At 35.3% G+C, this 24,549-nt stretch overlaps 3 protein-coding genes and 1 long non-coding RNA gene across 5 annotated transcripts; 3 read left to right on the forward strand and 1 right to left on the reverse strand.

Moving 5' to 3' along the window:
• The first annotated feature begins 24 nt into the window (after nucleotides 1–24).
• Nucleotides 25–962, forward strand: LOC110751623 (Integrase-type DNA-binding superfamily protein). Its single transcript, XM_021952121.2, has one exon. The coding sequence runs from the start codon at nucleotides 34–36 to the stop codon at nucleotides 916–918; it is 885 nt and encodes a 294-aa protein (XP_021807813.2). The 5' UTR covers nucleotides 25–33; the 3' UTR covers nucleotides 919–962.
• A 9,484-nt stretch (nucleotides 963–10,446) lies between these two features.
• LOC148295559 (LOB domain-containing protein 29-like) lies at nucleotides 10,447–11,272 on the reverse strand. The gene is made up of 2 exons (XM_088249748.1): nucleotides 10,994–11,272; nucleotides 10,447–10,893 (listed from the first exon to the last, which is right to left on the reverse strand). The coding sequence occupies exons 1-2, from the start codon at nucleotides 11,270–11,272 to the stop codon at nucleotides 10,447–10,449; spliced, it is 726 nt and encodes a 241-aa protein (XP_088105874.1).
• Nucleotides 11,273–12,869: 1,597 nt separating this feature from the next.
• Nucleotides 12,870–17,420, forward strand: LOC148295560 (uncharacterized). 2 transcript variants are annotated; one of them, XR_015834793.1, is made up of 4 exons: nucleotides 12,870–13,410; nucleotides 13,614–13,693; nucleotides 14,025–14,102; nucleotides 17,297–17,420. It is a non-coding gene; the product is annotated as an uncharacterized LOC148295560 (long non-coding RNA). The 2 variants fall into 2 exon arrangements; XR_015834792.1 differs by lacking the exon at nucleotides 17,297–17,420 and having other exon boundaries at nucleotides 14,025–14,191.
• Nucleotides 17,421–18,435: 1,015 nt separating this feature from the next.
• Nucleotides 18,436–22,060, forward strand: LOC148295561 (uncharacterized). Its single transcript, XM_088250519.1, has 3 exons — nucleotides 18,436–20,711; nucleotides 20,799–21,098; nucleotides 21,190–22,060. Exons 1-3 carry the CDS (start codon nucleotides 18,436–18,438, stop codon nucleotides 22,058–22,060), a joined length of 3,447 nt encoding a protein of 1,148 aa, XP_088106645.1.
• Nucleotides 22,061–24,549: the final 2,489 nt, after the last annotated feature.

A 24,549-nucleotide genomic window follows, 5' to 3' on the forward strand; every position in this document is an offset into this window, starting at 1 on the left:
ATGACTCTAACGTTTTCTCCGTTCACCACAACTATGAACAGTAAGGCAATGGCCACCGTTCCGTTCTGTCATAACCCGTTAACGTTTCAAGCACCCGAAACGTTTCGGTTTCTGTCCGAGGCGAATTCTCTTTACGAGTCTCTTCTTAGCGAAACCCACTTCTCGGTTTCTCCTGTTTCGTTCCCAAACCAGCTTAACATCTTCAACCCACCATGTCATACCAATGTTTCGGCTGAAATCCCGATTTGTGGTGTCAGTGGTAAAGAATCGGAGTCCAAAACCGAAACTCCTCCGGTTCTTGACGGAATCGCCGCCGTGGTCGGCCAACATGTCCTCTATGGAAGCGAAAAGACTTGTAACGTCCCAACTAACGGCGAAAAGACACAAATTTCGGAATTCAGTTACTTTTCGGAGCGTATCGGTTCAGCCGAAACTTCCAAAAAGGATGCCGACAACATAAAGGGTATCGGAAACCTTTCGGTGCAAAAGAACTACAGGGGAGTGAGGAAGCGTCCATGGGGAAGGTGGTCGGCGGAGATAAGAGACCGAATCGGACGGTGCCGGCACTGGCTGGGAACGTTCGACACGGCGGAGGAGGCGGCGCGTGCGTACGACGCGGCGGCGAGGAGGCTGAGAGGTGCAAAGGCTCGGACCAACTTTGAAATCCCATCAGTGTTTCCGCTCTCCTCACCTTGCTCATCATCTTCTTCTTCAGATGCAAAGAGAGTGAGTAGTGGTAAAAATAATATGAAGGGTTTGAAGAGCAAGAGAAAATGTTCAGTGGTGACTTGTGTGGCTCATTTGTTTAGTGAGGCTCCAACCCATCTTAGAAGCCAAGTTATGGAGATGAAAGAAAATGTGGAGCTTGATTTGAAGCTGGGAGTTGGAGTGAGTGATATTGGTAAAACAAGCCCATAATGGAAATTATGTGTTCTAACTGTTCTTTAGTTAACTTTCTATTTTGGGTTTTTTTTTTTCTTTTTTGGGTTCTAAGTCATGCATGGGTCGGAACTTGGATGTGCATGACAATGTAAGCAAGCAAATGGCTTTGGTGGATTTTGTAGCCAATATATAAAGTATTAAGATTTCAAGTTTTCCAAGAATATTTTCATGTTTGTGACCTGGGTTTTTAGTGTTGAAGAAATCTTCTGAGGCTTGACCTTGTTTAAGATTCTTCATGTGGTATATTTACAGATACATTCAAGCAACAGTCTGATAAGTTTCTGATTTTGCAGGATTTTATCTTGTATCCGTACTGAATGCTGAGCATTAGCATACATTTTTGTTGAGCAGATGATGATGATGTATGCTGAGACTTTGAGTATTTCCTGGCCTTAACTCGGAGTACAATTAGAACCAACCATATAGGTGACCTTTTTCTAATGCACTGCACTCACTGAGATCTCAGGATCAGAAAAAGGACCCGCAACCAAGTACAATTATAACCAATAAAGTCTAGCTAAAAACCAAACCCTAGCTGCACTGTTTTACATGAAACTGACACCATTTTTTTACTGTTGCCCTCCGCTCCATGTTTACATATCTTTTTTATTTGGGAATCCAAAAGGTTTAAATTGGAATGCGAGCAACAGTATATATGTATATGATGCCTAGCCAAGTGGAGGAGAATTAGTCTTGACTTGAAGATCAGTGATTTTATGTTCGAATCACCATGGCACCATGGCAATTTGTTTGCGAAAAATCCCTCCTTTCTAACTCTGGTAACAAGAAAAAACAGCGTATATGTATATCCCGCCTTTTATTATTCACAAGTTGCACAAAACAAGTATATAACAAATGGAACTTATATGTCACATCATCACTATTTTACATTGCACATAAAATCAAATATCAGGTCTTAATTTTGTGCAAAAGCCAACTTTTTTCTTCAAAAAAAAAATCTATGGTTTTAAGAAGACCCCCATGAAAGACGGGTGTGGTGGTGGAGGAGTGAAAGAAACAGAAAACGTAAACCATGGAGATTTTCTCATTCTGGCTTCAACAGGGAAAAAGACAGAGTTAAACTGATACTCCTTCATTTACTTTTCTTTTTTACTGCCACCGAGGAAATGACCTGGGGGACGCAGGTAGAGAGAGAGAGAGAGCAAAAACACAGCAGGTTTCCATTTTCTATCAGATGCGGATTATACGTCACCTCTCCAAATCGTATTACTGTCATATTGGAAATCTAAACCAGTTTAGTTCAGCAAGCGTCAGTGACATTAATAGGCAATGGACAGTGATAGTACATTGACTGATTGGCGATAGCATACCATGCCATATTATATTATATTTCTTTTTAATTTTTAACAATAGAAACTTTAATTAATAATTTAACATAAAGAAATAATTAGATGTACACCTAAAACTAAAACACCCATTATGACATTTTTTTTTGGATAAACTGTTGAATTGCCCTATGAACTTGTACATAATTATCAATTTACCCATTGACCTTCTTTTTTAGTGAATTAAGGGCTCGAATTAAATTTTATTATCAATGTTTCCGCAACCGTCAAAATTCTCACATTTCATCCATTAATCCGTCCATTTGACTCACGTTCATTCTCTTTTAAGAGTTATTTTGGTCATTCAGCATGGAAATTCGCCGAGACGGTTTCTAATACAAAGCATTTCATCCACTAAAAATTTCCTGGGAACAACCACATTCGAATTACTCGAAAACTTACTTGAAGACGACGAAGAAGAAGGGGAAGTAGATTTTCCCAGAAATTTGAAGTTTCTCGAGTATCTCATCAACCCACCAATGATGGGTTTGTAATTTTCCTTGGCGCTTTCTCTCTCTTTCTCTTTTTCATTCTCTAACAAACCCACTTCTCTGCAGCTTCTCTGCCTATCAAAGTTTGAATTTTTTCGCTTGATATGATCTTTGAGCCTGTTGTTTCCAAGGAGATCGGCTAGAGTGTCGAGGTGTTAACTTAGAGCCTGTTGTAATTTTACTTTTATTTTGACTTAACAGTGTTAACTTAGAGTTAAGTTAGTGTCAAGGTGTGAACAAATTAGCTAAGGAACTTAAGTCTAGAATAAGTGGGTTGTGTGACCTTAGAAATCATTTTATAAACGGGTAAATTTGTCTTTAAAATTTTGAAGATAAAGTGGGTGGGGAAATATGACAAGGAGGTAGAAATAGCAACACTCATTTTTTTTTTTCTCTAATACAGAGATTAAATGGGGAATACAATGTTGGATGAGCTTGACCGCATGTATTACTTTTGAGTACGAGGTTAACTTCAAGAACCATTAGTGACAAAAAATTAAAACTAAAATTAAGGCGCAACTTGATAATTTCATAAACTTCAAGAACGTGTTGTAATAAAAAAAACCCTTAAATAATACATAAATAGTAAAATCTTAGAAGAAATAGATTTGAACTCTGAAAGTGATTTATTTTATTTTATTTTATTTTATTTTTGGTTTACCAAGGTATCCTCAGGCATGGCCCAAGCCTAATCCTCCGAGATACTGTCGGGCGCATATGCAGGGACCTCTCCGAAGAAAGTTTTCTGCATCCACAAGGGCTCGAACCCGAGACTACTTGCTTAAGAGGTGATTTATTTATTCATACAAGAGGTGCCTTTTCAACCAATAGAAAGGGTGTGTTTGTTTTTTGGCCATAAGACCATCTCCAACCCATTGGGTGGAAACTCAAATTTTGAGTTTAGCCTCCAAAAATCTTCTCCAACCCATGTATTTGGGAGGGTGAAAATTTGAGAAAACTCAAAACTGGACTGGAATTCCAGACTGATTTCCGCCTGGACTGATAAATTTGTGGGCCCCAAATCTACTTTAATTTAATTTTTTTATTTTTGCTGGAAGCCCACGTGATGGGCAATGCATGCTGGGCTCGCTGACAAGTGGGAAAATCTGATTTCCTTTTCCTTTATTAATAGCCAACGGCTACTTTTTCAACAAATATGTTATGCTTTTTCTTTTTTTTTAATATTCCAACAGCTATAAAAATATGTTGTACTTGTTTTTATTTTAAAGTGAAATTCTATTATGTTTTGGAATTTTAATTTTTTTAGGTTAAAATGTTTAGAAAATTAAATCACGAGTATTAAAACAAAAATAATATCAAGAAAAATTAACAAGAAAAAAAATTTAAGGGTTAATCATTCTTAAACAATTTAATAAAGTTGCGGACTCAAATTATGAGTCTGCAAGGTTGGAGGAAAAAAAATTTTGAGTCCTAAAAATACATGAATAGTTGTATTTTGGAAGGTGAAAATTTGAGTTTAGCCCCAACATGGTTGGAGATGGTCTAACATAATGAAATGTAGTATATTAGAGAAATTCATATTAGACAAGCATTATCAACGCAAACTGTTATCTGTACATTAAAAAAAGTGCTTAATTTTTTTTTTAATAGGAATTAGTCTTTCTTTAGAAATACAAATTAAAATTAAAATTGTTTGTTGTAAGTATGGTGGATGCCTTAAATAAAGTTTGTTTTTTTGGTCGAAAGCCTTAAATCAAGTTGGTGATTAAAGCAAGAAAAGAAACCTCTCATCGCACTGGGCCAAAATCTATGGGTCGTCCCTTATTGATTTCTCATTAACAGTCCAACACCAAATATCAAGCCTAAATCATAAATACAAAACTTCAAGGCCCAAACAATATGTTACAATATTTTCGTAGTTTTAACACTATTAGCAAGGTTTTTCCTTAAGGGGGAAACCAAAAGAAAAAACTGTAGGAAGTAAAGCAATCACTGTTTGCTCTAATAGTGATACACTATGTAATCATCATATTTAAGGACTCGTTTGGGAGTAATTCTAATCACTTTTGGGGAGAATCACATGAGAGGTGCTTCTTCATATATATATAATCATTTTTAGTGATTTTAAGTGATTATGAGGAGAAGCAATGTGCTTATTCATCAAAACACTTAAAATAATATGGAGAAATGAATATTTGCCAATCCTGAATCACTCACAAACGAGCCTTAAGTCTTCTTGCCGTATTTGTAGCAAGTCTTCAAAGTGCGATCCACATGAGTTGCATCTGCATCATTAAAAATGGCCATAAAAAGCAGATAGAAAATTGCAAATAGGAACACGTACTTTTTATGAACTCCTAGTCAGGTAACATGTTGTATAAATTTTATGTACTTGAATTATAGGTGAAATACAGGCATTTAGAGTAGGAACTCGGAAACTTTTAATCAATGTTTCCACTATTTACATACAGAATAAAAGCTAATAGCTCTAAATCGATAAGAACATATGGTCAGGTTAAGTCTAGCAACAGGTATATATTCTGGACCTGAATTTAAAAGCACCAAAAATATATAGATGCATATGTGCATGAAATATAAAAATGTTTACCAGATTGGAGATTTTTCTTCAAGGCTTCTGTACAATCAGAAGTGCAGTCATAGATAACGTCTGATGCTAAATATTTGTAGTAACTGCATTCGATTTCACACAACTCGAAACAGAACTCGTAATCATGGACGGGGAACACCACATGGGTATTTCTCTTCGCATTCTGCGTCGCATATTGATAAGCAGGTAAAATTGACAATTCTTGTTGAAGATAGATTTTCAGAGGGAGATGTAAGGGGAGGAGAGGGAGTAGCCCTAGTGGTAGAGGAATTGGCTTGCACAGCAGTAGGCGCTAAAGTAATAGACATCACAATACTCATAATAATAAGGGCACAGATGATGATACTTCTGTCCATGACCGTGCTCTCTAATTTAAAGTTCATTAATTTTGTATAACTTGGAAGGTTGAAATGTTGAGTGCAGCATCTCACAAGTACTTATATATATAGCACCCCATGAGTTTTAACTCAAGTAGCATTGGGGGTGAAGTCTCATTGTAAGAAATGTTTAGTTTAAGGGTAAGTTAGAGATATATGTCCCAAAACATAAGGTTGTATCGCATTAATTAGGTCGAACAAGTGCCGTTTTCACTTTCATTTTTTGTTTTCTTTGGCTACAAGGGAGGCTAGGGAGAGAGGATAGGGCGTAGCGTGATGCTCTCAACCAATGTACTACAAATCTCGATAGTGATGTTTTTATTCTGCATAAGGGAAATGTTGGCTAGTATGTGTTAACAAGAAGAAGAGAATGAGATTTAAGAGAGAGAATGTAAGAAAGAATATAGCTTTGTATTTCTGTATTTCAGATTCTAATGAATTGAATAGTAATACACAGCTTTAATACAAATGCTTATCTCCTAATATCACGCTAATAGACTTAACAACTACAGCTACTCTCACTAACAGACTTAACAGAGAGCACGTGAGCTGCACATGATGAACTAACAAACTCATGGTTAACATTTTACCTACCCAGCTGAACTCCTCAATCTAAGATGAAGACAGTGTTGTAAGAAAATGGGACTGTGTAACCCCTTTGTAAATACATTTGCTATCTGTTCTTCAGTAGGTATATACTGCACAATAAGATCCTTTCTTTGTACCTTCTCTCTCACAAAGTGAAAGTCAATATCCAAATGCTTAATACGAGAATGGTATACTGGGTTTGAACTTAAAGCCAGAGTTGATAGGTTGTCACAGTACATAATAGGAGCATCAGGCAGAAACATCTTCAAATCCAAGAGAACTTGTCGAATCCATGCCAAGTCAGCAGCTCTGTTTGCTAGGGCCCTGTATTCTGCCTCTGTTGAACTCCTAGATACAGAACCTTGCTTCTTGGACTGCCAGGAGATGGGATTACTACCCAAGAATACTACACATCCGGTTGTAGACCTTCTAGTGTTAATATCCCCTGCCCAGTCTGCATCACTGTATGCATTAAGCTGCCAAGGACCTTTTGTAAAACTGATTCCATACTCCAATGTACCCTGTACATATATGAGAATACGCTTCACCAAAAAATAGTGAACCTCAGTAGGATTATTCATATATTGACACACATGATTCACAGCATAGGCTAGATCAAGTCTTGTAAATGTTAGATACTGTAGAGCACCTACTAAACTGCGAAACATAGTAGGATCTGCCAAGGGCTCACCATCAGTCTGTAACACTTGAGTGTGTGGCTTACGAGGTGTTGCACAGGCCCTACATGAACTCATGCCGGCTTTATGTAGTAGATCTTTGGCATACTTAGTTCACTACAAGAAAAAATACAATTGGCGACAAACACCTTTCGTCGCCAATGGTTCTATTTTGGTCACCATGGGCCATGCATGACCAAACTACTTTGTCGCCCTGGGTCGTCGGTGAAAGTGCGTGGTAGAATATGTTTACCCACGAAATTGACATTTGGTCATGTATGTTGTCATACGACCAATTCATTTTGTCGCAAATTTTGAAAATAGTTGTCGCTAATGCGTCGTCTGAGTGCCCCCATATTTGGCGGTTAATTTGAATATTTTGCGACGAGAAAATCCAAATCGTCGCCGATTATCAATTCCAACCACAGTCCATCGTCGCTAATAGAAAACTCATCCGTCGCCAATAGCATGTTCATACTATACAACTTTGCGACCATATTGGTCGTCGCTCTAATACAAAGTTTGGTAGTTTTTAGTTTCATTTTTAAATAGTTATTTTTGGTGAAAAATATGTATTACATATTTTGTCTGTATTATTAAAAATTATTTTACTGTTTCATATGTGTATGTATTAAAAATAGACGTCATATGACAACACTAAAAAAATTAAGGTTTTGTGGGCATTTGGGAACAAGAAATAAATATGGTATAAAAAAACCAAATATGAATGTAATATTACATTAAATATATACATAAGTTTTCCCATATTTAAATACATAATTGAAATTATCATCATATTTCCAAATACAAACTCAAATTAGCCTGTATACACATGCTAATTAACCTACACACAACACTACTGCAATAAGTTGGAAAAAATTCACTTGCAGGGATATGAGACTGGTCTTGAAGATGATATCCCTGGAGTTAGAATTGAGGGATGGTAACTGAATTGTTCAAGTTGATGGCCATTCTTATATGTGTACCAGGAAACTAAGCTTTTGTCACATCTGCAATCAACATATCAACAACCAATTAATTTATCAAAATCACTAATTGATAATTCATACAAGCAAGAATACTAAAATCAATTTCAAATCCCCATTTGATAATTCAACAAAATGAAAATAAATTGCAACTCATAAACCGATAAGCCCCGATTTCAAATCCCTAATTGATAAACCTCAATTGCAAATACTTAATTCATACTCTATACGATAAATAACCCCTAAAATTTCAACATAAAAAAATTGAGAGAAGAAAAGAACTAATAAAAAGCAAGCGGAGGGAATGTCTGTGGGTACGTACGTATTACTTTAGTCCAAAAAAACAAATATGTGTCATCTACATCCTTATTCTTCTTGGCACCTATGAAGAGTGAAAAGCAAATGAAAAAAAAATATGACCCGTGATGCAATTGCAAAACATGATGCAAAGCCTTGTGAATAAGAAAGAAATTGAGTTTTATATATATATATATATACACGTCACAATTCATAGGTTAATCTCATGCAATCACATTTCTTACTTTGTTAATTTGATCAACATTTCTATAGGTATTAATATAACAAAATTGATATATATATATATATATATATATATATATATATATATATATATATATATATATATATAACGGGCGTATTAGAAAACGAAAATGAAATCCTTTCACAAGATAGTTAGGGTTTCAACAGTGCAAAACATATTGCTACTAACAAGTAGAGAGAGAGAGAGAGAACCATATATTCTAGTTGAAATTTGAGCTAAAAGTAAGATGAATCTCAAGGTTTGATTCATTTTTCAGACTAACTAATCTTGATTTGGAGACAACTAGAAAGAGCATATCAAGATGTTGAAAGCACATTCTACTACACTGGAAAGATTCAAGTGCTAGCTTTTCCCTTACAACTGGAAAGATGCTAGCTTTTCCCTTACAAATAGAGAATAATATATAGATATATATATATATGCATGTTTTTCAAGAAATCATGGAACAAAATTTGGGAAAGACAAGATTTTGAAAAAGGAGATAGTCAAGACCAGAGTATATAGGTTTCCTAGCTTTCATCAAGTACCAATGACATATATACACAAGAAAAGAAAGACTTTTAGATTCCATTGGGATCAGGGGCATTTCTAAATTTGAGGTACCTCTCCCTCATCCTAATTATAATATTATACTCCAAAATATGAGACAATATTGCAGTCATTATTAACTTCTTCCACATCCATTTTGCTTAGATAGTTTTCAGAAGGAAAAGGAAAATAAAGATAGAAAACAAGGAATTTATCAGCTGGAGATGGCACATTCAGTGTGAGTAGAGAATTGTGCTAGCTAGGTGCAGCTAGTTGCACCTATTAAATCTTCGACCGTTAAATTCCTATTTGATCTCATTGTTTAAGCAATTCTATTGGAGAGAGAGAGAGAGAGAGAGAGAGAGAGAGAATTTTCTCTAGTCTAGCTAGTTAGTCCAGTAGGTGATCAGATCAAATTAAACAATAGAATATAATTGCACCTCACAAGATAGTTAATTTTTGAAATGCAACAAACTAGGTTTATATATGAAGGGGTATTCACAAAGCAAACTGCTAGGTCAAAAATCTAGGTCTACATTAAGTCCAATAAACAAAGAAAGATAGCTCAATCAGGATATCATGAGATCTATCCAGTCCTGTCAGAGACTCAGAGAAATGAAACTATTATTCTTCTAGTACTAACATAAAAAATTACACTAGCTTAAATATATATATATATATAACCATGTCTCCTTCTATATCTCCTCCTTCCTCCCCGATGCTCTCTACCACACTAGGCATGCCGCATGCGCAATTTAAAGTTCCATTACTCTTCCATCCAGATCCAGATAATTAAATAGATATACATAATACATTTTTTTTTTGAAAAGAAACATTATCATTCAAAGAAGAAAGAACGAACACAGAACAAGATGGCCAAGGAGGCCACCAAAAAAAGAAAAAACGAAAAAACCTCTACCCTACAACACAGCTGCTTTCCAGTCTATAGCTAGGTGGAGAAGCTGAAACCCAATCTCCCTAAACTCCGTTGTGACAGAGTGAGAGTACATTACAGAGTGAGAGTACGTACCCGACGCCTTCATGCCCAAGAACTCGAGGGAAGTAGAGGCTGTGATAAAAGAAAGATGAAAATAATAATCAATCCACCCCTTTTTGTTTAAATTATTATTTCAGATCACAAATAAGTAATAATATTACTATTACTATATACTAACAATTGGGTGGCCTTTGGAAATCAAGATGTCAGTGTGACAAAGACTGGCGTAGAGCATCTATAGGTAGGGTTTCCACTTGTATTAACATTTCTAGGGTTCAATATAATCCCCAGCTTAACTATAAAGCGCATCCTGAAATTTCAAACTGAATAACTGATGATATATAGAATGCTTGCACCAATATACTCATCGATGGGCAGTCACCTCATGAATGCTGGTGAATGTAGCTGAAAACCATTGATTGAAGCTCATCAGCATCCTGAAAACCCCATTGCCTGTTGCAATTTGTTTGCATGCCAAAAGAAGACATGGAATGAGAAGTGCCCTCTTCGAAGCTGCCATATAAGACATTTTCTTTTGGGATATTCACTGAATTTTCATAACTCCCATTAACAGAGTTATTTGAATTCATAATTCCATTCTCGTAGTATGATGTAGTTCCAGGATTATTGATGTGGGTTGAATTGAATTGTGGCATGGAGTTGGATGAATTTTCTAACTCATGAAACCAACTTTGAGCTTCCTCTAGATCTGTGTGAGAAGGAAGTTTCCCATAAAATTTCTCATTAGGGTTTGCTACAGCAGAGCCATTGACAAAGCTTTGAGCTGCTTGATCCATGAGGAAAGCTAACTGTGCTTGTAAGTTGACCACCTGAAAAGTTTAAACCAAAAGCATATACTCATCAGTTACTTCAACATACAATCTGAACAAAAACCCAATCTGAACATACAAAGGGTTCTAAATGATTAACCTGCTGTTGGAGAGCAAAAATATGTGAAACACAGCCATATATGGGATCTTCAAGCCTGGCATGAGCTTCATATGACATCGTCACTGCGGCCTGGCATCGATCGCTCAACGGAAGGTTAACTAAAAGCCTCGACATATTGCTTGCGCCAAAAACCTTATGGATGGCAGAAAAATCGATAGCTCCCCGTTCATGGCAGAAATAAGGCGCAAAAATACACCCTCTCGCACATTTTCTTCTCAAGAACCTGCAGGCTCCACAGGGAGAACCAGAAGCAGCCATGGTGTTGATGATCTTTTTTAATTGGGAGGGTTTTTTGTTTTTTGTTGGTGATTTTTGCTCTATTAGCGATATTTGTGCTCAGCATTATCACCACCTTGTTTTAATGATGATTTGCTGGGGGCTGCTGAGCCCCAGCTGATCTGTGTTCCGTTTTTTCCTCTTGGCTTTTCCCAATCTTTTCAACAAAAGAAAAAAAAGAGTGGAGTTGATTATAAAATAATAATTAATGAATTGCATTAGGTCCCCTTAACGGGGAACATACTTCATTATTTTTTCCCCTTTACCTTCCATCTCAAAAGTTTTCCCCATAGTTTAATTACTTCATAATTGTTGTTTCTGTTTTTGGGCTTTACCCCTCCTTAGCACCAAATAAAAAAATAAAATAAAAAATTCTATACTCCCATTCTCATATTAGATTCCATTCTACATCCTTATACGACAAAAAGAGCTGAACCACAAACCAACGCCATTTCTATCAATTTTAGCTTCATTCTTTTTTTTTTTTTTTTTTTTTTTTTGATATACAGAAGGGACAAAGCCCCAGGAACAAACACCTAAGAGACCTTAGAACAAATCAAACGGGATCTGGGAATCCCAATCAAGTCCTCATCCAACAGGTCACTTGCCCACGGGTGAGTACACGATCATAACCCTTTGGGTGAAGAGATATTAATTTATTCCAAAAGCCTTTGATGAAGATATATTAATTCATTTTGGCAAAAAAGGAAATAGTGTTTAATATTCACTTTGACAAAAAAGAAAATGGGGTTTAATGATTAGGAAAGAAAAAACAATGACATTGTCTCATCTTTTATCCCATCAAATAGGTCTATGTATCATTTATCCCTTACCCTACCTAGGTCTATGCATCATCATTTCATCAAATTAATTTAATTAAAATTAAATAGGACACATACATGCTAACATGCATGTAGCAAAAAATCAAACGGGTTACGGATATTGTAGCAATGTGGATCTTTTCTTTGAATAAATCATTGCACCACTTCATTATTTAGAATTTTTTATTTTTTTAAAATTGTATTGTTGTTTATTGGCGTGGTTCTCTTTTAAGTTCATTGTTAATTTTATTATGAAAAAAGAAAGTAACACAAGTATAAGCACAACCATCAAGAAATAAAGTGAGAGAGAAAATTTTCCTTTTTATCGCACTTGTCCTTCATAATATTAACTTGACATTTTTGGAGTTATATATTTGTAGCTTAAATGGTCCCCCTCGCTTATGTCAGTTGTATTATTAAAAAGGTATGGAAGAAGGTGTTTTTAGAGGTCAGAGTTACCTCCCTAAAAGAAAAGTTGTGGAAAAAGCTTCAAGGGTGGAAAGGTAAGCTGTTGAGTGGGGCTGGCAGGGAGATTTTGATTAAGGCCGTGGCTCCCCTCTTTTTGCTCTGTCCCTCCATCATCTTCCTGTTTCACCCAAAATCATAATATACATACCATCATTATAAGCTCAGCACTTTCCAGTCAAACAAGAAAAACTGAGTACTCATATGTACAGATGGTTTTGTGGGGTTCATGGTAAAGAAACTTTTACATTATAGTGAGTTCAGCTAGAAGACTTTAAAATTAAAAAAGGCTATACAATTATGAATTTAAAGATTTTAAGTCAAAGGAAAACAATAATATCGTTACTTTCTCCCAGATTACTTTTATTATCATGTATTGGTTAGACATGAAGGAATAAAAATATATAAGGCATGCAGAACAAAATTTTAAGAAGACAAGGCCAATTCCCATATCTTCAAAGAAGAAGCATCTTTTCTGGTGACCCAACTTTTCAGTTCCATAGCTCTCAAACCAATCGAAGCTGCTGCATGAGCTGCTCGATTTGCACATCTAGGCACATATGGTGAATTTAGGGAATGGATGCCCTGCAAGTTGAAACTCAAATCTCTTTTCAAGGTCCCTTCTCCTACCCACCCACTACAATCCACCTTCTCTTTCTTACAACCCAGCAAAATACCCGACATTATACCACCTATTCAAATCTGCCGATCTCTCTCTCTTAAGCTCAACCCCAAATCTCATCGATCCACACAACCCAACGTTAGGCATCTCCTCCCTCTGTCTCTGAGGCCAAACGAAAATTCAATCCCAAGCGTGCAAAATTGTGCATCCCGGTAAAATGAGTTTGTTTTCCTCGATTCTCTGTTGCTTCTCTCACTTCCAAAAAAAAAAAAAGAGTTTGAAGGTGTTTTTTTTAACAGAAATTTTTTATTTTCCTATCAATTTTCTCTGTTCTGTCCACAATTATGGTTCCAAGAATTTTTTTGTTCTTTCAATTTTTCTACCTTCAACTTATTATACTATAATGTACCTGCAGTCTTGGTTAGTAGAAAGGTCTCTCCACCTTTTGCCTTTAGCGACGCCGACCACACATTCATCTCGCAATCCCTCCACAAGGTATTTTGCTTTTTTTTTCTTAGCCCAGCAAAAAAAATTAAAAGAAAGAAAAGGAAACTATCTCTACCCACTATCCAAAACAAAGAGAACAGAGAAGGGAAAGAAAGAGGACGAAGAAGAAGAGAGAAAACAAACAAGAGGGAAATAGAGAAAAGTCTTGATCTTAGGAGGGATGTGGGGTTTCTAAGATAGCATGGCTTTTTTATATCTCGTGGCTTTTTTTGTCATTCTATATACTCATTATTATGTATAAAAGTTTACCAATTGCTCACAATTCTCTTCAAATATAGTTTATCAAATGCCTAACTGATTTTTTTCATTATTCTTGCAGCACATCAAAAGCAGTTTTTTTCAATATCAAACTAGCTCAAAACTGAGGCAGGAGTAAAGTCTGACAAACAGAAAAAAGGTAACAAATACAACTTGGAAAGAAGAAAAGTGAGCATGGGTATCCAATAATAAATTTTTTTTTGGTCATAATCCAATGATGCATTTGTGTACCAGACTACCAGTGATAATAACAGTATCTTGAAACTTTGAAATAAGAGTAGAGGCTATTTCAAATTCTCTAATTAACAAGGAAATTCCAACAGCATAAGCATAACTACTAAACAAACATATATGTAAATGTAAATAAATTCAAGACACAAAAGAAGACTTGGTGAGAAATCTGAGGCACTAGAAAATTGGAAGAAACTAGCAGATTCCATCTCCATGTGGATTGAGTTTTCAGTTTTGGGGTTTGGTTTTTTCTTGGTACCAAAAAAGTGGCTGTGCCCTTTATATACTTGAAGAAAAAAAGGAGGGTGTTTGAACTTTGAACAAAAGCCAAAAGAATTACAAAGGGCACATATTGTAATAAAATAAAAATAATTTAAAAATAAGCAGCTGAAAGCTACGATTTGTGGTGAGGGAGGATGTTTTTAGGATTGCAGCACCAAAATCTAGTGCAAATTAATTGTTCTTTCTATATTGCAAGGACCCGTATATTTACACTCGTGGGTCAAATAAGGCACGGCGGCTGGATTTGACCAAGAAAACACAATTACAAATCGTAGCTTTTTTTTGGTAACTGATATTTCATAAAACAAGCCAAAAGGTAAATCACAATAGTACAACAACAAGCTGTTTAATCTTTCCCATCCCAAAAACAACACGCAGAACCTCATACTTAATTACTAATTAAAGCATTAATGTGAAAGAATATTTGCTTTTCCTACCTTTAGTATTATCACCCCAAAAGAATATTTTTAATGTCAAAGAAAATTTTGTCGACAACTTAACTTTCTTTCATAAAAGTTGAAAGCTCAATGCCACTTTCTTTCTTGAAAGTTGAAAGCACTTGAAAGTTGAAAGCCCATGTACGCAACTTTCTCTCTTGAAAGTTGAAAGCTCATGACAAAGAAATGTTTTTAATGTAACTTTGTCTTTAATCATGCAATAACTTTTCTTTCTTTAAGATTGAGTAGTTTTCTTTCTTTCTTTCAAACCAAAGAAGTTTTTCTAAACAGACGATTCTACTTTTCTCTCACTTAAACATATACACCAAATTATCCTTATAAAATACAAAATCAAATAACTTAATTTTAAAGTTACAAACGAACATTGAAACTACATAATAAAATAGCAAATAACGTTACAAAATAATAAGAAATTAGTTTAAACACTTCAAAGAACCAAAAATTGCAGCATAGAGGCCTAGTAATCTTCAATCCAAATCTGATTTGTGTACTGTAGCCAAAGAAAAACAAAGTTAAAGAATAAATATCAAGTACATGGGCATGTTATTTGAGATTAAGGAAGGTTATTCATCACTATACCATTTAATATGTAGTCAAGATGGACTAGCAACCACTTTCTCTTTCATTTGAGAATTAGAATATACCTCTACATCATTAAACAAATTATGAAAATGAGAAAATAAACATATGTCATATGAATGTAATTGAAAACCAAAAGAAATATAAAAAATTAAAATTACTTACCAGTCTCAATTTTGTACATGTGGATTAAAAAATCCTTGACTCCTTTTTGTAACTCATTAATCAAAGTGGCTTCGTAGTATAACTTCAATAACTTGATCAAGACTCTAGCACAATCCCAATAATTTGAGGTAGGAGGCCCCACTCTTTTTTTCTTCTTCTCAACATCATCATCCATAAAATAACCCACAAATTACGTTTGACATAGGACTAGTAGATGAACCGAAGGTTTTTGCAATTGAAACACAAATTAATTAAATTAAACAAAAAGACATGAGTGATATTACATATAGCTTTTTGCAATTGAAACTAAAGATTAAAGCTAAATGATTCATTCCTTACAATATTTAAATACTAAGATTCCTTGTGCACATTTGAATAGTCAACATATGTTCCAATTCATATAGCTTTAATCATTGTATTTGCCACGTTCTGTACCAAAAAAGAAAGAAAAGTTGCAGGTCCCTCTGCAACTTCTCATCTCCTTTTCGTCGAATAAGGGATATTGTTAACCGTTAACCAAACCAAACGTTTCGGTACGGATCGGATCGGAATAATTAAAATTAAAAAATAATTATTTAACCAAACCAAACCAAACCGTCGGTACGGTACGGTCGGTACGCGGATAATTCGCTTATGTACTTGGCAGGCAGTCATCAAATAGAATGGGAGGGTGGGGCTGGGGCTGTGGGTGAGGATGGGATGGTGAGGTTGTGGGTGAGAAACAAACAGAGGGAGGAGAGGTCTTTAAGGTGACAAACTAAAACTAAAGTATAAGTTCATGTGACATTTCTACAAAAAAATCCTTTTATAAAACTCACTTTTTCTTTCTTTAGATACTTCCAAACTTTTTCTACATTTATGTAAATGCTTTTGGCATTTGTTCCATGTTGGGTTCTGTAGTTTTTCATGCTGAATCCAACCATATAAAGAACATAAAATTTGGATCAACAGTTGGAAAGTTACAGGTAAAAAACGGGACAAAGGTCGAAACTAGAAAATATAGGAAGTTCACAAATTCCTCTAACCAAACAGTGCTACAGTACCAGGTAAGTGATACAATGGTGATAAAGAAGTGATACAGTGGTGATAAAGCAGTGATAAAATAGTGACAAAGAAGTGATACAGTGGTGATAAAGCAGTGATACAAAATGCTGATTGTATTTACCTTTGGTTTCTTGTTTTGTATTCAAATAATAAAATAAGTATAAATATCGGATCGGTACGGGTTTCCATCGGGTTAGGAATTTTGTTTCCGTTAACCAAACCAAACATTTCGGTACGGATCGGATTGGAATAATTAAAATTAAAAAATAATTATTTAACCAAACCAAACCAAACCAAACCGTCGGTACGGTACGGTCGGTATGCGGATAATTCGGATGAGATGCCCACCCCTATTTCAAACCAAGCCAGTGAGGCCTTGTAAAGCAACATGTCTCAAAATAGTTTATGTATTTTAAGAATGACGAGCGTGAATTTTAGAGCAACATGTCTCTCCAAACTCACTAAGTTTTGCCTTTGGTATATATGACTAATATTGCTTTATTAATTCTATGAATTTTATTTTATTATTAAGCATCGATATAATTTTTTTTTCTTTGTCTTAATTTTGCTGTAGGTTCGAAGTTGAGTTGCTTGGTTAAGAGGTACTCTCTTAATTTATGCAGTTTTTTTTTTGGTGTGGTTTATTTGTGGTTACGGTTTTATGTGTTATAGAAATTTCCAACTTTTGCTAGATTTGTATGATTGTATATGATTTTTATGATGATGTATATATATATATATATATATATATATATATGTTGTGAATGTATATTTGGTAATAGAATAAATTCACTACTTCGAGAATAGGATTTAGATGCTGGTAGTTCATTGGAAGCCACATTTTTTCAAGGGTTACGGTTATTTACCCAAAGTAAAAACCAAATGCAAGAAAGACACTTTGAGATTATACAGCTAAAACGACTTGAGGTAATTTCAAAGGTATCAGAATAAAAATTCCAAAAGTTTTGAGGAAGAAAAAGAATGACCCTATTAAAATAATAGAGCTTTATTTTAAGATCATTATATAGTTTAATAATATAGCACACAAAACCAAAATTTACGTATTTAATAAAATGTCAATAATCAATTCATGAATCTCAAATTACTAAACCGAAATTAACAAATCTCGCAAATTACAAGCATTGCCACCGTATCTAAATTTCATAATCTAAATATTTTATTTAAAGTCACCCCCTCCCACTGTTGCATTAATAATTGACACAAATTAATATGCTAATCATCCAATTAAAAGTACCGGCAAGTGCACAAATCTGTTGGGGCATAAATTTTGTAAGTACGGGGTCGATCTCACGATAAACTGTCGGCTTACTACAAGTTCTAATTTGAGTACGTAAAGAACACTTATTTAACACAACACAAATGCAATATACAAATTGGAAGCTAAAAATGAGTAAAGAAAGGTAAAAGAAATGAAACAAAACCTTGGGCCACTGTTTGGAAAATACGACAATACGCACATAATACGTGAATGATACATTTGCATATCTTTGATAAAATATGTCAAACACAAATTTTTCCATATCTTTTATAAGTGTACAGAAAACAGAAGTAATACATGAATAATACGATAATTAACTAACCAGGCATAATATTTAAAATAGCATAGATATACAATCCTTTATATGTTATAAGGAGACATTTCAGTTTCGGAAAGAATATGACGTCACCTAAATTACGTTACAGGACGTTCACATGGATAGACAATGGATTAAGATGAAAAATAGGTTGAGTAAGGAATATATGGATGGTATTGCATCATTTATGGGAGTTGCAATTCAGCAAGTGAATGAAAAAAATGAGACGAGGTGTCCTTGCAAGAAATGTTTGAATACGCAATGGAAAGCTCTTCAAACTGTCCATGCACATTTGTGGGAGTATGGGATGTCTGCTGTTTATCACACATGGATATACCATGGGGAAAAATTTGGGTTACCTAGACAAGATGCAACTCTTCCAAATGGTGTAGAGGCACTTGGACCCAATGATGTTACTTATGATATCTTAAATGATGCATTTCCTCGAGACATGAATCAAGATTTGCAGGGAGAATGTGATACTTTTGGAGGGAATGAAAATGTAGGTGATAGGGAAGATGATGGAACTAATGTGCATAGGGTTGCGGCTAAAAAGTATGAGATGTTAATGGTTGAGGCCGAACGAGAACTTTTTCCAGGTACTAATGGGCTTTCAGTTTTGACTGTTATGGTAAGGTTAATGCAGGCCAAAGTTGAAAATCATTGGACTAACAAATCATTTGATATATTGTTAGAGATACTAAATTGGGCTTGTCCTAAGCCACATAATTTTCCAACCACTTATTATGCTACGAATAAGATGTTGAAAAATTTGGGTCTAGGGTATGAAAATATTGATGCTTGTGTGAATGATTGTGCTTTGTTTTATAAAGAGAATGTTGGGAAGGATAAATGTCCTGAGTGTGATGAGCCAAGATATAAATCAAGTACTAATGAAAAAAGAAAGAAAGTTCCACAAAAAGTATTGCGTTATTTTCCTCTGAAGCCAAGATTACAAAGAATGTTCATGTCAAAGCATACAGCTAGTCAAATGAGGTGGCACTTTGATAAACGAGTTGATGAGTATGGTGTTATGAGGCATCCAGCTGATAGTATTGCATGGAAGGAGTTCGATCGTATGTACCCTGAGTTTGCTCAGGAGCCTAGAAATATAAGGTTAGGCCTTGCAACAGACGGGTTCAACCCATTTGGAAGTATGAGCACAAGTTATAGCATGTGGCCGGTGGTGGTTGTTCCATATAATCTTCCACCTTGGATGTGTATGAAACAACAATACTCAATCATGACTTTGCTTATTCCAGGCCCAAAAGCACCAGGAAAGGATATTGATGTGTATTTGCGCCCATTAATAGATGAACTTAAGGAGTTGTGGGAGGGTGTTCCAACTTATGACAAGTTTACTGATTCTGGATTTAAGATGCGGGCAACTGTGATATGGACAATTAACGATTTTCCTGCTTATGGCAATTTATCTGGATGGAGCACTAAAGGTTACTTGGCATGTCCCGTGTGTCTTGAGGACACATCACATACCAAGTTGAGAAATAAAATTTGTTACATGGGGCATCGTCGTTATTTGAGAAAGAATCATCCGTGGCGTAAAAGTTGTGACTTTGATGGAAAGTATGAGATGCGTGATCAACCGAGGGTATTCTCTGGTGATGAGATATTACTTCAATTCAATCATCTCAGACCTTGTAAGCCTGGTAAGCACCCTGATAATTATGATAGAAAGAGGAAACGAATGCCCATGGAATTAAATTGGACAAAAAAGAGTATTTTCTTTGAATTGGAGTATTGGTCTAAGTTGAAAATAAGACATAATTTGGATGTAATGCACATTGAGAAAAATATATGTGACAACATTGTTGGGACACTATTGAGCATAGAAGGAAAGACAAAAGACACGATCAATGCACGTTTGGATATGATAGACATGAATATACGAAGAGCTTTGCACTTACATAGAGATGAAACTAACTTAGTTAAGAAGTACCCAGCAATCTACACGTTGTTACCACATCAACGTCAATCATTTTGTGAATTTTTGAAATCTGTAAAATTTCCAGATGGGTATGCAGCCAACATATCAAAGAATGTTAAAGAAGATGGGAAAATATCTGGTTTGAAGAGTCATGATTGTCATGTTTTGCTTCAACAACTTCTACCTGTTGGGATTCGTCCGTACTTGCCAAAAGAGGTGTGTGCACCTCTTATGGAATTGTCGAACTTCTTCCAACAAATTTGTGCAAAGACATTAAAAGTTGAAGATTTGGATAGGTTGGAGGTTGATATTGTGTTCATACTATGCAAACTTGAGAAAATATTTCCACCTGCTTTCTTCGATGTTATGGTTCATTTAGCTATCCATTTACCACGTGAGGCAAAACTTGCTGGCCCAGTAGCATATCGATGGATGTACCCGATAGAGAGGTATTGCTTCTTTTTTGTGCTATTTTATTAACTTTATCTTGAATTATTTTGTATTGTCTACATAATATATTATTATGTGGGATACAGAATGCTAGGGAAATTGAAAGGTTATGTACGTAATAGAGCTCGGCCTGAAGGATCCATTGTTGAGGGATACATTGCAAACGAATCATTAACTTTCTGTTCAATGTATCTCCGTAATGGTGAAATTTTTTCCTCTCATCATGAGCGAAATAATGATGGTGAAACCAATGCGAAGCTATCAGTTTTCATGCATAATGCACGCCCGTGTGGTGGCTACAAAATGGTTCAATGGTCAGAGTTGGAAATGGAATCAGCTTATTGGTATATCCTCAACAATTGTGATGAAGTTGAACCTTTCAAAAAGTGTGTAAGTCGATCCATGTTTAATGTGCTTGTTTTAATCTTTGGTTTCAATTTATTAACTAAGAATTTTAAATTGAATGTCATTCTACAGTGAGTTTCGCCAACTGTTAGAAATAGAAAGCCCAGATAACTTGGAACAGAGACAAAGGAAATTGTTTCCGCAATGGTTAAAGACTCGTGTCAAAACATTGAGCAAACAGGGATTGGGGGATGCAACTAACGAATTATATGCATTAGCATATGGTCCAGATAAAAGAGTTGGTATGTATACAGGGTGTGTTGTAAATGGAGTTCGGTGGCAAGTAAAGCATATAGAAGAAACACGCACAACTCAGAACAGTGGGGTTATGGTACCTGGGACACATGGTGATCAACAATCTAACTTTTATGGTAGATTGGTGAATGTTGTGAAGATAGGTTTTCAAGATGGGTATCATGTTATACTTTTCAAATGTGAGTGGTTTAATACTCAACCAAGATTTTTTAGGAAGAAAAAGATTCACCGGATTCGTCGTGATTATCATCTCACTTCAGTGAATACAACCAATGTATGGTATAAAGATGATCCGTATGTGCTTGCTAAACAAGCCCAACAAATATTTTATCTTGACGACCCTAAATTGGGTTCTAGTTGGAAAGTAATTCAGAAGATTCGACATAGACATGTGTGGGATGTTCCTGAAAATGAAGCCGCTCATGAAGTTGAAACAATCTATGATGAAGGAGTAGACCAAGATGGTGATGATATTGTGATAACAAGTCGAGATGAGAATGAATTACCAAGCACTTCACTTCGTAGAGATGATGCAGAACCTGAAATAGTTGAGGAGGAGATTAGTTTGGAACCAATAGGAGTTGATGATTATGAGGAAGTTTTTACTGATGATGATTCAATTGAAGAACAATTGTCAGGGGATGAGTCAAATAGTGTTCACAGTGATGATTATAGTGATTTGGATTGACATTTTTTTTAATACATGTTCAATTTATATATTTTTTTTATATGTACGAGTTTGATTCTTTTGGTAGTTGAAAGTATGAGTGGCACTCTTTCCTACCCCGGAGTTTTGTCCTACATGGTTTTCTCCGGGAGGTTTTAACGAGGCCACCTTTAACTTGTTGTTCCTCACTATGTATTGTTTCATGGTTTTTTAATGGAATTTATTTTTTTACTCCAAAGAACTTATCTTTTTGTTTTTAGTGGTAAGGTTTTTCATGTCCCCCAATTTGGTGTACTACAATTTTTAAATGAGAGATTGGTTTTTATTAATTTTATGTGCAGATCAAGAAGATGGTAGGTAAACATAAGAAGCAAAAATTTGCTAAACAACCACTTGCTCCACATTCATTAGCACAACCACCATCTAGTACACCACATCAGTCGCAACCACCACAACCTGATTCTTCACCGCCACGAGATCAATTAAGCATGTCAAGTACGTGACTGAAATATTTTTTTGTATATATATATATATATTTATAATTAAATTACTAAAATTTCTTGCCGGTTTCTTTTGTGTATAGGACATGGAAATTGTGTAGTACCTTCTTTGCAGAAGAAGAAAACATGTGATCCAATTATAGGTGAGAAGCAAAAATCAACCCAACAACTTGTACCACATCCACTAGCACAACCACCCAGTGCACCACATCAGTCACAACATGACTCTTCTTCACCACCATATCAGTCAAGCACAACAAATAAGTGATCGACTTTATGTTTATATTTATTTATTTAAAAGACTAAGTTTTTGTTGGGTTCTTTTGCTTTAGGGCATGAACATTGTGCAGGGCCTTCTTTAAAGAAGAAGAAAACTAGTGATCGAACTATAGGTCAGAAGCAAAAATTAGCTCAACCACCACTTCCACCATCTTCACTAGCACAACCACCATCTAGTGCACCCCATCAATCAGAACCACCACAACACGAGTCTTCTTCACGATCACCAGATCAATCGATCATAGCAAGTGAGTGATCGAAATATTTATGTTTATATTTTTTGTTGGTTTCTTTTGCTTATATGGCATGGAGATTGTGCAGGAACTTCTTTGCATAACAAGAAAACTCGTGGTCCAACAAAAGGTGCTGGCACTTACGACGTGGTTAATAAGTCCCAGGGGCAAATTCAGATTCGGTTGGATCCAGAGCAGAAATTAGTGGAGGGTATAAAGACTCACCCATTGTTTGTCAATGAGATTGGAATAATCACTCGTGCGAAAGCTCCACTGAATGTTCTAGGATTGAAGAAAGTTCCTAAAGAGGATAAGCAAGAATGGGCAGAGGCACTGAAGGTGAGTGAGCAATTCAATGCTGTGTAATTATGTTTATAGTCAATTAATATTAAGGTAAATATTTTTATTTTTTATTTTTGTAATTGTGGGTAGTTCAACTTTGATGTTGACCTCATGGATCCGGCTATGTGGAGGTTTATTGATGATCATATGTACTCCACTTATAAAGAGTGGAAATCGAAGCTCCATAAACACTTTAAGAAGTTTTATCCTGACATTGAGCTTGCACGGGCTACACCTCCCCCCAAAGAACTATTTGGTACGACACGAACAATAGAGGAATGGCATTGGCTTATTGATAACTTGTACACAAATGAGCAATACCAGGTACCGTAAACTTTGAATCAATTTGGTTGACTTGAAAATTTCCAATATTTCTCTCCAATATTTCCAATATACACATATGTATTAAATATATTATAATGTACATATAGACACTTATATACGCATATATTGTTGTTATAATATATCCATATATATTATATATTATAATATACATATATATAATTAATATATACCTATAATAGATCCTATTTTTTCTCGGCTATTGGTGTCCTACATAGATCCTAGCATTAATAATTGTACAAGGTTATGAGCTAATCTTCTAGTGTTACAATGACCTAATTGGAGATGACATGACAAATTTTTTTTGTGTCGGAACATGACACACCGTATACTTTGTTCTTTGTTGTAAATTTCAAATCCCAACCTCTATAATTGTTGTCGTCTGTCTTCCATGTTCATATATCGGACCTCAAACAGTTGAAATGAAAAATAAATTGACTTGATTTACAAAGTGGCTCCGTTGTTAATTTAATTAAATAGTAATAAGAAAAGAATTATTAATGTGATTGAATATGCAATTTTTATACATGCGCTCTTAATGCAGAGACGGTGCAAAGCAAATGCCAAAAACAGGCAAAATATAAAATTTAATCATACAGGGGGTTCACGTCCATTCCTGAAACATAAAGAACTTGCTGAAACGGTAATTTGTGTTCTTGGTTTAATGTTTTTCAGATATGTGGAAATACTCATTTTCTTTTTTATTGTTGAGAAAATGTAGAAAGGAGAACACCCTACTTATATCAGCAACTGGCAAGCCATGCATCAGTACAGAAAGAAGGGCGGCGTATACGTCAATGAGGTTGCTGAGGCA

Source organism: Prunus avium, chromosome 3 (assembly GCF_965620075.1).
Source record: "Prunus avium chromosome 3, drPruAviu1.hap1.1, whole genome shotgun sequence".
Taxonomy (NCBI): Eukaryota; Viridiplantae; Streptophyta; class Magnoliopsida; order Rosales; family Rosaceae; genus Prunus; species Prunus avium.